Source organism: Festucalex cinctus, chromosome 6 (assembly GCF_051991245.1).
Source record: "Festucalex cinctus isolate MCC-2025b chromosome 6, RoL_Fcin_1.0, whole genome shotgun sequence".
NCBI classification, from domain to species: domain Eukaryota; kingdom Metazoa; phylum Chordata; class Actinopteri; order Syngnathiformes; family Syngnathidae; genus Festucalex; species Festucalex cinctus.
In genome coordinates, this window is record NC_135416.1 from 6,621,642 (window position 1) to 6,636,782 (window position 15,141).

At 39.0% G+C, this 15,141-nt stretch overlaps 1 protein-coding gene across 2 annotated transcripts in view; it reads right to left on the reverse strand.

Moving 5' to 3' along the window:
* The window catches only part of gstcd (glutathione S-transferase, C-terminal domain containing), a 40,657-nt gene that overhangs the window by 11,645 nt on the left and 13,871 nt on the right, over positions 1–15,141 (reverse strand). For both annotated transcript variants that reach the window (XM_077523967.1, XM_077523966.1), the window contains exons 5-7: positions 3,808–3,923; positions 3,597–3,641; positions 3,385–3,513 (exon numbers count right to left, since the gene is read on the reverse strand). In XM_077523967.1, the coding sequence (XP_077380093.1) occupies positions 3,385–3,513; positions 3,597–3,641; positions 3,808–3,923 (290 nt within the window). The remainder of the gene's footprint in view (positions 1–3,384; positions 3,514–3,596; positions 3,642–3,807; positions 3,924–15,141) is intronic.

Here is a 15,141-nt window from a genome sequence, read left to right on the forward strand (position 1 = left end):
ACTCCTATTAAAAAAAGTTTATAATACCTTCAAGTGCCACAAGATGGCGACAAAACTGTGATTTTGTGTATTTGAAGTTTCTCAACTTACTTCAACATAGTTCTTTGTTACTAAGATGCCGCAAGATGGCACCAAGGCAATGTTTGTTGATCGCGACTGCGTGAGCAAAAAACAGCGAATATCTGTGAACTGGTGAATTTGTGAACATGTGACAGTTAACGGAAGCTATAATCTGTGTTTCCAACAATGCAGCTCTGCTTATTTTTGGCTTGGGCATGACTGTGCGGCGGCAGTATTATAGAAAAAGATTCTATGTATATATATATAAAAGATAATGTTTACATTTTTGGAAGTAGGCATCTTCCAAAAGATAAATTGGTTGTTCCATTTTACACTTGGGTGGATGGGCAGTCACTCCAGAGGGAAAACTACGATATTTGTACACAAGCAATTTAAAAAGTCAATGTTCTTTATTGACCCTGAATGATCTCTGTTTCCATTATTTAGATAGCAATTATAATAACAATTTAAAAATGCTAATAAATGGAATGGATTGTGCTTGACCTTCCACACTTACTGCCTCTTTTGAGATGCAATTTGTTGGAGGCCTATGACTATGCAAAAATGTAGAAATGTGTGGAAATATGTTGCATGTTTATGCATTTGCATATAGGCCACTTATGCACTCCTTAACCAAAGAGGGATATAAACTCCCTTAAACGTACTGTGCATTAAAGAACTCTGGCTCGGAAGAGGGTAAAGGAGGTGATGTCAGTTCTGTAATCACAGAGCGAGCATTCTTCCCGAACCCTGAGCTTATGTTCCATCTCTACCAGATTGACGACAACAAACCTCACATACAGTATGTGAAGAGCACAAAAACGTTTCAAGAAATCTTCTTCATTCATCAAACCAAAGTCCCCACGTTTTAAATTTATGCACTTGGCCGCAGATCTTTCCGCCCAACAATCGCACACTTGCAGAGCTGCAGTCTTGGCAGCAACGTCGCTGAGGAAAATGTGTAATGTGAGAAATGAAGATGCAAGACAAACAAACGATGGCCAGCTTGCCTGCATAAAAGCTGATATGCCAGCAAACCATATTTACTCCTAACACACTTACAAAACAGTTTGCTTTACTGACACGACAACAGTCCATCCATTTTCTATCACGTTTGCTGTCGAGCGAGCGAGAGGCAATTCCATCTGGCTTTGGGTGAGATTTGGTGTACACCACGGACTGGTCGCCAGTCTATCGCAGTGCACATATGGAAACCTATGAGTATCGGTTCAAATTTCCTAAATCGATTCGATTTTGATTCACAAGGGTTCAGTTCGATTCAATTTCAATCCCGATTCGATTCTATTCACTTCAGTTCAATCTGATATTGATTAATTATGTAACATTAATTATTCTTAACACATTCATTGCCAGACCAGCAAAAAAATGCATCATTTGACGTCTTTTTCCGTCAATGGCAGTGAATGAGTTAACTATCAAGGTCATAATGGAAAAAAAAAAAAAAAAAAAAAAAAAAAACTCCACAAACATTAAATTCCAAATTAAATTTTGCAGAGGCAGTAACTGGGTCAATGATTTTTTATTTTTATTTGTTTTTTAATGAAAATTAAATGTTATAATCACTTAAGTGTTACACAAACATTGACATCAGTATGGATGAGACAAAAATAATTGTAAAACGATTTTGAATGATCATGAAGTGCAATAAGTCAGGCCTTTCCTAAATTTAAGAAAATACTTTTAAATTCATTCATTCATTATTGGTGCACATTTATTTTAAATTATTGATACTTAAGTATTTTTGCTATTTATTGGTAAATTGTGCGCAGGTGTGTAAATTAAAGTGGGTGTGGGCATTTTTTAAACATGGTTTATTAATCAAATTTTTGATATGGCAAAAAATACATGAGTAACAGAGATTTATTTATTTATTTTGTTATAATTTGATTGCCAGTTGTGAACTTTTTTTACTTGTACAAACGTTAAGAAATTGTTTTTAAGTTTTACAGCAGTGAACTTTACAAGAAAGTTAAAAAAAAAAAAACGACATGCGTACGTCATTCAAATTCAGAATGTTGGACTGTTTTTACATCTTAACATGAACACTGTCATAAAGGTCACATGATGGCAACAGTTTAGCCTTGGAACGGAAAGGCTGTTTGTATATCCAAAGAGACTCATTTTGCAAATAAGCAAGGACTCTGCGAGACTTTACACCTGACACTCCTTCAGCCTTTTATTTCTCAGGCCAAGCCGCCTCTCATCTCTTTAATAACAGTGGCACGCTGTTCTTGACAGAAGAGGCGAGCTCTAAAAGGCTCGCGATTAAAGCGCCACTTCAGGAAATGAAAAGCTCTCCCTGAGTGCGTTCAGACAGGAACGAACACTGGCTGGCATTTTCACACATAACAGTGGGAAAAAAAAACACATCTTCAGCAAAGCCATGTGCGGCAATTTGTCTCATGCATTGACACTTAGATGCTTTGCATAATTATAATGACACTCAGTCAAGCAGGGACCTCCGCCAAGGACGAACAATCCTTATTTGGATCAGCACCAAGTCGTACCGCTTCACTGATACCCACCTCCTGCGTATGGCTGCATTGTGTCATTAAGATTCATGTATTATTCATCGAGAGGTTAAAAGAGGGCCTATTCTGTAATGTTAACAAAAGGTTTGTTTTTTGTTTTTTTTTGTTCTTCCCATCATGACTTGACGATGTTTAGTGGAAATAATAGCAGTGCTTAGTAGTAATAAGCTGATTTTGTGGATTCCTGAATGTCTGATTGCCAGCAACTTAGTTTGCTAGCATCCAAACAAACAAACAAACCAGCCAGCCAGCCTGACTAACCAACTAACTAACTAACTAACTAACTAACTAACCAGCTAGCTAGGTAGCAGCTAGCTAGCCAGCTAGCTAGCTAGCTGACCAGCTAGCTAGGTAGCTAGCCAGCTAGCTAGCTAGCGGCCAGCTAGCTAGGTAGCTAGCCAGCCAGCTAGCTAGCTAGTCCACTCACTTACTTATGATTATAATAGAACATAAAAGTGTGTAAAGACAAATTAAGCAGATACAGCATATACTGGAGCTAATAGAATGTATTTAAAAAAAAAAAGTGCTACCTTAACTTTACATGAGATTGTCATCTTATTGAATTGCTCAGCAACTTCTTTGCGTAGTGGTACAATAAAATAAATTGCTTGCAACCTTGCAACGTGCCTGAACTTATTTTAGCTATTAATGCTAAGTTCAATATAATTTAGTAAACTATACAATTTCGGAACACAATGACATACATTAGTCACAAAGATTTGGACAAAAGAATCATGATGGCGTCCAAATAAATGTTTAAAAAGGTACTCACCCCTATTTGAAAGGGCCCAATGAAATAGTCCAAGTTAGCCTGAATGAAGCCAATGTTTTCTAGACCGAGCTCTATGCTGCGACTGTGTGCCCTGATCAGAGATTCTTCCTTGTTTTCGATGAGGATGACCTGGAACAAAAATCAATGCTTTGGTCAATATGTGTTGGCCACTCACTATTGCCTATCCACACAAAAAGCACATGTAATGTTACCTGACACAGTGGAAGGGCGTGAGCCAGAACGATGCCCACGTGGCCCTGGAGGGAACACAAGGAAGAAAAACGGAAAGGAGTTATGGACAGTAACGCCTTTAAGAACCAACAGCCAGTAATAAAAGATAATCTCACAGTATATAAAAGTGACATTTCACTGCTGACACAAAGAGAGCTGGAATGACAAAATTAAAAACAAATAAAAAATCACCGTTCCGCTGCAAAAATCCACCACGGTGTGTCCTGGTTTGGCTAGCTGTGTCACCATGGCAACCAAGTTATTCAGCTGCTGCCTCTTCCTAACTGTGCGGATGTTTGACATTTTCCCTGCAAGAGAGTACAAAAGGCCAAGAACTGGATGATACATGGTATAAATCAAAAAAGGCAAAAAAAAAAGAAAAGAAGAAGATATTAATTATTTCATTTTATAAATACTGCTGGCCAGAAATGTGCCCTTTCCTGTGTTTGCAATGTTGTGTGCAGACAGTGCTCTTTTAATTTATGGGCTGACATCCATCTTCATCTTTCCATAATTGTTATTTTTATTGATTTAAAGTTGCAGTTTCATTTGCCATAATGTATAAAAAAAAGAACAACCAACTAGAAACACGATTTTTGGAGTATCCAAAGTATGTTTGGCAGGTCGATTCTGAATTATTGTCCCGCCATCATCAAGTCTGCGCCTCAGCCAGTAGACACACAAAATGATTTGGCATCATTCATATTGAACTGGTCAAAATTTTAAGATTGTCTGCACAGACCGAGCAGGAAGGAAAAATCAATCACAACACATATCGAGAAGACAGAATAATCGCTCAGGATCTTCCAGAGACCTCCGAAAATCTGGCCTTTGTCGACATTGACCGGCAGAGAAAACAATGCTCAAAAATTCTCGTATATCAGCACGTGCGGGCTTTAAAGACAGAGACCAGGGTAAATTCCGACTTCAAATTTGGTTTGCAACACGCATTGTAGGAATTGAACACTGCACCGAAAAAACTCGTCTGTAAATGCAAAGAAAAAATAAATAAATAAATAATTTTTCGATGTTTATTTTTGATAATAAGGGAAAAACTGTGCAGGTACATTCTTTTTGTTAGACAGCAACAAGTATGGCACTTTCATTACCAGTTGGTATGACAACAACAGATGCAACAACAGAGGCTCGTTTGAAGAAATGTCACAAATATGAAACATGCGGGGGAGGCTTTCTGAACCCCTGTGGACTGGCTGCTTTTGGCTGGCTACGTGAGAGAAATGAGAGGGAGAAAAATGGTCATTAAGCACAATCATGAAGAAGAGGAACACAAACAAAAATATACATAGGGTAGGAGCATTGCAATGTAATATTTTATGCAGTCTGATATTCCAAATCATTGTTAATCATGATGAAAGCTGGAAGATTTTCAAATGTTCATCCGTATGACGTCACTCCAAAACCTTAATGCGATGTGACCCAGTTTAATTATGAAAGCACTTTTTTTTTTTCTATGAACTTCCACGTGTTCCTTTAACCCGAAAAGAACATTGAGTTGATGACAAAGCAGCGTTAGATTTCCGAGAAGATTCACTGACGCATCCCACCCACTGTGCGGATAGTACATGAGTTTGCAGGAGGGAGGGGACGAGAAGGGTCCATTAGCCCCCGGTTACAGCTGCTGGCACTAAACCCTGAGTGCTTCCATTGGCCTTTGATTCTGCAGGACCGGCCGAGGATTTATCGGCGAGCTCCATCAACAGATTAGAATGTAAACAGTACAGGGAGGAAGAGCCTCTCCAGCACGAGCCCTGCAGGATCCGACAGCTCCCATCGCCTTCCCACAGGAAATGCTGGTGTTACCACAAGGAGGGCTGCGTGAAGATTGAAGATTACACCATACACAAGTTATATCTGCACTATTTTATTTTGAATGGCCCTGATTTTGTTTGATAATAATTCTGGGAGAAAGTGAATATGTGTGGCTCTGAATTCTGTAGAGATGACTTGACTTGACATACTGTGCAAAGTAAAGGGGAGGGATATACGGAATATCTGGCAGCACAGTGTACTAGTGGTTTGAACCTGTGTCTCATAGCTCTAATGTTCAATGATCAAATCCTGATCCTGTTCTTCCCTGCAAGAGTTTTCTTCAGGTACTTTGGCTTCCTCTCAAATTCCGAAAACATCCACATTTGGTTCATTGAAGAGTAAATTGTCCATAGATGTGAACGTGAATGTGAGTGTGACTGATGGACTGCAATACTTAGGGCAAAAATTCTGACATTGATTAAGTCCTCCTCGGCAGTAGTTGGCGCTATACTGCGGCAGTTTGACACATGCTAATAATCATCATTTGTGAATGTAAATGTGAGTGTGACTGATGGACTACAATACTTAGGGCAAAAATTCTGACATTGATTAAGTCCTCCTCGACAGTAGTTGGCGCTATATTGCGGCAGTTTGACACATGCTAATAATCATCATTTGTCTCAGGAAGAAAGCTCGGTTGACAATTTTTTGTTATTGTGTTAAATGAAATTGTATACAGTGTTCCTTCGTTTTCCGCTGGGGTTAGGTTCCAAAAAATGCCCGCAATAAATGAAATCGGCGAAGTAGTTAGCTTTATGTTTTACAACTATTATAAGTTTTAAGGCTCTAAAATCCCCGACCGCACAATTTATGCACTTTTCTCATTGAGGCATTTACATGTTCTCACATTTCTCTCTTGTTCAAACATTGACAATGTTCAAACCTTCATAAATTTTATAAAATGGGTATATTACTGTAAAAAAATATGCAAAATTGCACTTTAAAAAAAATCCGCGATACAGCGAGACCGCGAAAAGTGAGCCGCGTTATAGAGAGGGAAGACTGTATATCAAAAGTACTAGAGGTATTGGTCTGTATTGGCGAGTACTCAAAAAGTGAATACTTGTGCTGGTATTGGTCTGAAAGAAAAAGTGGTATCAAACATCCCTAGGTGGTGGCATATATTCCCGTTTGGGATATATATGCTCTGCTGTATATAAATCCCAAATAATCTGTGCGGCCCGGTACCAAAACGGCCTGCAGACCAGGACGGACAGCGCCCGCGGGCTGGTGCCTCCGGACCACTTGCATATGACACTGTTGAACCGTAATATAGGATTATTAGCCTCCAAGGGAGCCTCCTTCTGGTTCACATTACACGTTTTGCTGCCACAGAGGAAATATGCTCCTTACAAGTATCTCCACAAAAGTGTCACCTGTCTAGTACTAAGAAATACGTTTGTCACATAAAAACATGACACGCTAGATGAGACTGTTTAAAAGTGGTAACCCTACCAGTCAGGCAAATCTGTACAGTGTCTGAAAGCAGTAAAGCTCCATAGAATTTGTCTCCAGAAAGAGAGCTATAGTGAATATTGACCAAAAAATAAATCTAAAATCCTTGACAGCTTCAGAAATACTCAGCATCATAGCATAGAGTATTTCAATAAAAAGAATCTCGTTGGTTAGTTTAAAAGGAGAAAAGGTCACTTCTCTGAGAGAGCCTCAATTGTGGACGCGTCAGAAAGTTTGTTTTCACTAAAGCCGCCGCTGACATTTTTTTGTGTACTCGCGAAATGCCGCGATGACAGCAAAAAACGGGACGCTAATGAAGTCGACCCATAGAGGGAAAAAAAAAAAAAAAAAAACTCCTCAGCGTGCACCCTTCAGCGGCTGAGGAATGTCTGTCAAAACATGACCAGACGGAGCTGCGGGCGAGAGGTTGACTCGTGCAGGCTGCGGCGTGTACCTCGCTTGTCTGTGCAGCCTGGACTCAAAAAGGTATATAATGCACCAAGTCTATTTAGCTCTGCCAAATACATTCAATTGCAGACGGAACTACCTTCCAGTATTACCTCAGATGAAATCTGAAACTGAAACCCTACATATACAGTAATTAATTTTGTCGGCACAGGTGTTGGTGTCAGGTAGGTGGTATATTTATGTTTGACGATGTAACCACATGCACAGATCCACCCATCAATTGACAATATGTCAATTGCCCCAACATGTGCGGTTTCAAGGTTACGATTTACGAATGCCGCACATTGAACTAGTTGGCACAGTGGCGTAATAATACGTCATCACAAAGCAGAAGAAGGTACGCTCGGTTACCACCCCGCTAATACTGTTTGCCTTGATTTATGGATTTTAATTAGAATGCATACCGACAACTTTGATAATTTTGGTCACTGTTTTCACAACATTTAATTTCCAGGTGCAATTACAACGCAACTTCCAAGACGTCATGACCCAAACATGAATTGTCACATACCAGAATGTCTAAAAATGATTTGTCAAGGGCTTAAGCCCTCGTTCATTCCCTTGGGGTTATTTTCCTTGTCAAATTAGCAGACACGCAAACACAGGGAATGCCTGTCCAACATCCTTCCACAGTAGAAAAAGTCTTAAACTGCACAAACTGTCAGGACAGAGGCCAAAAAACATCCTTACAGCAAACATACCGTTTCTGCCTTGTTCTACATGAAATAATAGTAAACATTATGACTAAGAAATCAGTCACTGTATGACATTATTATTATCCTTTTGGCTGACATTGACTGTGTACACATAGTTCAATCTGTCTGGCAGCATGTCCCCGGTGTGCCTTTTCGAAAACATCAACACTCTTTAGATTCTTGGCTTTGGAATCGATCCATCCCGTCAGTGAAGCCGAATGTGTCACTGGATTGTGCTTAAGATGAACATCACCACATTTACTTCTCCAGCTTCAAGAAACAAATGCACAGAGACTCGTCAAAATGTGTCGATTTACCAGGTCAGAGGGGAAAACTGTTTCGTCTGTGGACCTGAGAGCAACAGCACGGTTAGCTGTAAACATGCTGCAAAGGGTAGCATAAAGCGGCTAAAATGCTCCATGTGTTTCTCAGTGGAGCCTGAGAAAATCTCAAGCAATTAGGTTCCTGAAGCGAGCTGCAGAGTGATGATGAATAATTCAAATATTTTTTAATAAATCCTGCTCATTCAGCATTATCTGGTGAAAGAAGGTGATAAATAGCCACCGTGGCAAAGTCACATTAAAACAATAGAAATACATAGTGCTTCAACAATGTGTTTTTTGCGGTGGACATTTGGATTTAACATTAAAAGATGGATGTAAGACCAACATTTCAGCTTTTACTTCTCGGTACTTACATCTGGAACAGACACACAACTCAAAAGAAAAGAAATATACCATGGCTGGTGTGCTTTGTTGCCCAGGTGTGTTGTATTATATTACACTTAGAAACACCAGCAAATGTCTATGGTCCATTTCAGATTCAGAATTTCCTGTGGAGACGTTTAGACTAAAAGTTTAACCAAAATGAAAACCACAGAGCTGTCTATGGGTGAGAGAAGCTGGAAAATTTGAGCCATTACGCAAACATTGGCCACAACCAATAAGCCTACAACCTTTTTGAATATCCTGAAGAAGAAATTAACCACTAGCATACTGAGTAGCAGACGTCAAACTGGTAAACAAAGGAAAACGACAACTGTCGATGACAAGCACATTTTGAAAGCGCTAAAGAAAGACCTCAAAACGACTGTTAATGACATCAGCAACAACCTCCAGACGAAAAGAGCGAAGGCCATGAACTAAAGTACAAAAGCAAACCATTCAGTAGAGAGCACAGGCTGTAATTTACCAAAAAGTACAACGAGGAGGCAAAAAATAAAAAATAAATGCTCAATCATATCCGTCTTTTGACGTCAAAGCCCCGTTTTCAGTCAAGAACAAAAATATATTGGCCACACAGCTCCAATATGACCATATTATGTCAGAAACAATTACATTCCAATAATCTCAGTTCAAATTCAAACATTGACTTCATGTTTACTGACTATGCATCTTTTTGGGAAATTTCATAACCAGCGACTCCATTTCTGGCCTATGTTGTGCTCTCAAGTACTACTCTATAGCAGCAGATGAGGACAAACGGATTCAACGTATCCAACAAATTTCCCTGGCAGGATACAACTGAATCATTACAAATGACACAATTTTTACATGAAAACATGTTTGGCAACATTTAAACCAGCAGGTCCTGAAAGCATCACCAAAAATAAAAAATAAAATAAAATAAAAACATAAATTTACAAAATCCCTCATTTCCACAAATAAACCTTTGAATACAGCTACCCTCATCACTCGAGTGCGACTCAAAATACGCAATGACACACTCAATATGGCTGTGATATAATTGCCTTGGCACTGTGTGGGATGATGTGCACTTGGCTTGAAAATGAGGCATTAATCAAGGGCTTACTAATTAGCTACAATCATTATGTGTGTCACATGGACGATTAGACGAGCAATTACATTCAAATTTATGATATTCCTAACCTTTTTACACTCTAGCTCTGACAATGCGCAAGTATGTCTGTTTTCACAACAATCAAACATTTCATGGTATTCTTTGGGGGTCATAGCAGTCGTTTCTATCCCTATTTAGGTTTTTCAGGTGTGATAAAATCCAAATGACTTGCTTGTATGAAATGATTGAACCCCTAACCATAGTTAAAAAGCTAGTACTGCACTGTACCGTATTTTCCGCACTATAAGGCACACCTAAAAGCCTTCAATTCTATAATCAGGTGTGCCTTATATATGGATCAATATTGAGCCGCAACAGGTCTCGCTGTCAAGAAGCTTTCGGTGACCCTGCACGATCGGTGACGCGCATGCGCAGAAGATCCCGCCATCTTGGATCGCTAGCTAATACTAATACTTTATCTCAGAGAAAATAATAAAACAGCTGCTTTTTTTTTCATTTTGGGAGTGAATGGAGTTGTCAGAAAGCTGGTTTGTAATCTGTTAATAAAGTTTGACTGACCTATCTGACTGTTTTGTTGACATTCCCTTTAGCGCAGCACCATCTAATGGATGCATAACGTAACCCCAGCCTCTACTGTAGCGCTTTATATATGGAAAAAGTTTGAAAATATGTCATTCATTGAAGGTGCGCCTTATAATACGGCACACCTTATAGTGCGGTGCGCCTTATATAAGGAAACGGTTGGAAAATAGTGCGGAAAATACGGTACTTAAAAAGGTAAAACTCATGTTTGCACGGTATGTTTCGAAATGACTCTTTTTATATACTAGACCAATCCCAAGTCTGTCTGATTTGTACTGAATGGGCCATGGGTGAGTCATGATACAATTAAATACCTGAATAGTAGCCACAGTACCAGCACAAGTGCCTTCACTGACCAAAGTTCAGCGATTCTAAACACGAAGCTCAAGAATTTCAGTGTCCTAGAAAGGCACCAGTGCCAATTAACGACACTTCCTTGGAAAAAGTAATAAGAGCTACAGTATGTGTACTAAATGCCTTTCCCTTGAAAAAAAGAACCTGCAATGAAAAAGAAGTATCTTATCTTAGCGAGAAACAAGTCTCACCAAGAGTGAAGATATTTCAATATATAGTGACAAAGTACTGGTTTGAAGCTGTGATGACAATAATTTGTACCATGCCTTGCGGGAATCACAACACCAAGTCGATGATAATCTGAGGGAAATTCATAAAACTCTACTTGAATGAAATGCAGTAATTATCCAAGCGCCGGTTTAAGCGGTGATGTGCCTGGGGGGAAATCACTCCTGTTACTTTCAGACAGAGCTATTGAATAACTGATGAAGGGCCAAACTCCCTTGAACAATCCATCTTCACATTTCCAAGACAGTAGGGAAACACCCGTACCAGGTTGTCTGGAAAGTAAATGAGATGGATGTTGCGGTTTCAACCTGGCTTATAGTTCTACCTTGCTACATGATGAAGTAATCATCTTTACATGTGTTATTGATTTCGCCATCAAATGACTGTATTTCCCATAGAGTTAACCAGTTACCCATAGCATATTTTTGCCATAATATGCTGCATTTGAGGAAGGTGGGATTCTCCCAGTTCTGACCTCAAAGCGTTTAAAGAAAATGTAAACCAAAAAAAGATGGCTGATTCCGGTAAATTGTTTGTTGTTCTGGTGAACACGGTCAGTCGAAATCACGCTGGGTTACGTAAAGTTACTTTTCTCAAATAACTACATTAATGTTATAAGAAATAGATACCATAATTTCTGTACTATAAGGCGCACCTGATTATAAGCCACACCCAGTACTTTTTACTTTTGTACATACATAAGCCGCACCTGACTATAAGCCGCATGTGCCCACATTGAAACATGAGATATTTACAAAGAAAGACGGTTCACAGAAAGAGTTTTCAAAGGTTTAATAACATACTTTAGCTTTTCTTTCCAAACAGTGCGGCAGTAACACAGCAGTAATAAGGTACTAACATAGCACTAACAGGGCTTCTTAAAAATAACATACCAGTAAAAGTCACTAAGACTGAGACTTCTTGTATTTTCCATGATGAGGGTCTGTTCATGCTAATTTTATTCATGCACAAAGCACCAAGTTACATTAAACTTGCGTCTTCCTCGACACATATATTCCACCTGTCTCACTCTTACCTTTTCTGCTTGAGCGCCCCTGGCGGCCGTCAGAAAAAAATGCATATATTAGCCGCATCATTGTATAAGCCGCAGGGTTGAAAGCGTGTGAAAAGAGTCCGGCAATTACGGTAAATATGTTTATAATCGTGCAAATTACAGTACGTTTTGCCATTCGCTGTCTTTGTTCTTAACTCATTCCCTCCCAGCCATTTTCACAGAAGCAATGCAAGGCCCACAGAATATTGTGTTCAATTGCTATAAAAGCATGGAACCTACCAAAAGAAATATTAAAGTCTCTTCTTTCATCAGGAAAAAAAAAGTATGTTTCTATCTGTTTCAGTTTTGCAGCAATTAGCATTAGAAGAGAGCTAAGTTTAATCAGTTTTCACAAATCTATTCAAAATTGTAAGTAATTTAGCTTTTTTTCTATATGGCCCTGGTGGATCTCCTTTGCTCTGCTGCCACCTGCTGGCCGTTTGTGTAATAACTACCATTTCTGCAACCGTTCTTTGCAGTTGAGAGGCTGCATCAAAGCCTTCTGTATGCTCTAGCACAAAACAAACAAACAAACAAAAAACGTATAAATACGTCTTTGGGACACTTAAAACATTTTTAAGAAAAATACGTATTTACACGTTATTGCGAGCAAATGAGTTAAGGGGCTATTGTCGAGCGATGGGATATTTAAACCGGTCAGTGAGGTCAGGGTCAACCCTCCCCCCCCTCTCATTTTCATTTTGCAACATGGAGTTCAAAGAGGCGTTCCTGTGAATACTTCCTGGTAAGAAGTCTTAAATGTCCGACTTGCCACTTTCCTCAAATGCAGCATAACAACACATTGATGGATAGATGTCTTGCCACGTGTTGTATTATCCCGTTATAGTCATCGGTTGACTGATTTATTAGCATCTCTCAGCATTCGCACACAATTGGCTAGTAGTGTATGTTGCACTGCCGTTGAACCGTGTTCCGTTGTACATCCCATTTACAATAACATCTTCCACATTTCCCTGATTAAAATCTGAAAACGGAGGGACCCAGATAAAGAGCGACAGCTCTGTCTGTTCAACTCAAGTCATGCTCATAGAAGCCAAAAGGAAGACATGGGAATTTCAACGTCCTCTCCACAAACAAGCCCGGAGGACACGATCGCAGCATGCTTCAACTATGACAACTATGTGGTCTCTTCATCAGCCTGGTTGTTTTGCCCTGCCCTCACCGCTGGCCTTGTTTATCTTCATAATGGTTGTCTCTTGTCAGACTATCTGAGCCTCATCTCCTCTACCGCTGTCGCTCCATCGTTCTTGCCCGCTTTAGCTCTATCTGCGCTGCATGCTCTGGCGCCTCTATTCACACTGCATCAACAGACACCCCCGCCAGTGTGTTTCGCAAAACGAGCGTCTACACAAGAGAATAAACTTCGCGTAAGTCTTCCATTTCACTATATATTAGAGTGAACCTGTTTTTTGGGCCATTTATTCAATTTCACACACAGTTCTTTCTTTTATTGTGGCCTTTTAGAAAGCTGAAAGACTTTAAAATTCAATCTCCTGTTTGTTGCAGACTGGGAAAATAAAGCTTTTTTTTTTTTTTTAAACTCAAGTCATTTAAAATCAGCAATAGCCAGCCATATAATCAATTTTCTTACCATGTAATCTCATGACAGTAGAGTCCAACCATATTTGCAGTAGGATACCCACAGATTCATATATTATATTCATATATATCAGCCCCACTTTTTAATAAATAAATTTGGGGCGTCAGGCGATTAAAATTTTTAATCATAATTAATCGGATGACTTCAATGGTTAACTCACGATTAATCACAAATGTTATCTGTTCTAAATGTACAATAAAATGTACAGTAACATATTTTTTTCTAAGTCTCATACTCTTGTTAACATAAAAGTGGGAAAAAAATGTTCAACTAATAGAAATATGGCTGCATATTTTAGCCATTGATATAGTAATTTCATAATTCATACAATTGAGTTAAGATGTATTGCAGTGTAAAACACGATTGTGATATTGCTTTGTGTTGGTCATTTTTTGCCACTAGATGGCATAATTGCATTAAAAACTGTAAGACGGTGGCGACAGCTCAGTGCATTTTTCTTTTCATATTAAGTCAAAAGCTATCTACTCTTTGAAATTCTGCACAATTTTTAAAATTGTAACCACAGTCTCCACAAATATATGCATTTTTATTAAAATTATTACTGCTAAATTTTGACATGGACATATCTGCTATGTTGCGACTGGAATTCTCCAAGTACAGGATTGGTCATTAATCGTGTGTTAATTATTTATTTATTTATTTTTAATTAGTGGTGTTACAGGAACTTTAAATTAACTAAAAAATAACCCACTAATTTGGACACCTCTAAAATAAATAAATAGATGTATTTATTTACCCAAGGTCAGGATGCTTATAAAAGCTCAAACAGAGCGAGTGCTGTTTTGCTTTTACCATTTACTTTTTTTTTTTACACTCACTGAAAATAAGTAAGAGCCAGTACAAAATACATCACAGCTGTTTCTAATTTCATGGTTACTATGAAACCATTTTTGGCTGGCCATTCGAAAGCAGAGTTCCAACAAAACCAACACAAGGTTTAAGTGGGGACGCTCAGCTTCCAGGTACTTGCAATCACATGGCATGAACACAATGTAGGGTTTGTCACAACTATAAACCACATCGATTGTCGATGTAAACCCTCAAATTAAAGCGGTAAGTCAGCACTTTCTCCCCCAAAGTTATTGTTTGTAATCTGGCACCACCGACAAGAACATATTCATACATTTTACTGCCCTCGTGAAAGAAAGAAATGAACAAAACTGGTTCAATGACTTGGCTTGTGTTAGATCAGTTGCTCAGGTGTATTATAGGAAATGACGCTGCACTCGCGCTGCAAGTGTGCGGCCATTTACGTGAAACTTAGGAGCAGCTGGATCGGAAAAGCCACGCACAGGGTTCAGGGCAAATTGGCCGCCTTTTGTCTCCAGTTTAATTATACGGTGCTAAACACTGTAATGCTGCACTGGGAGATGTTAACAGGGCTACTATTATTGAAA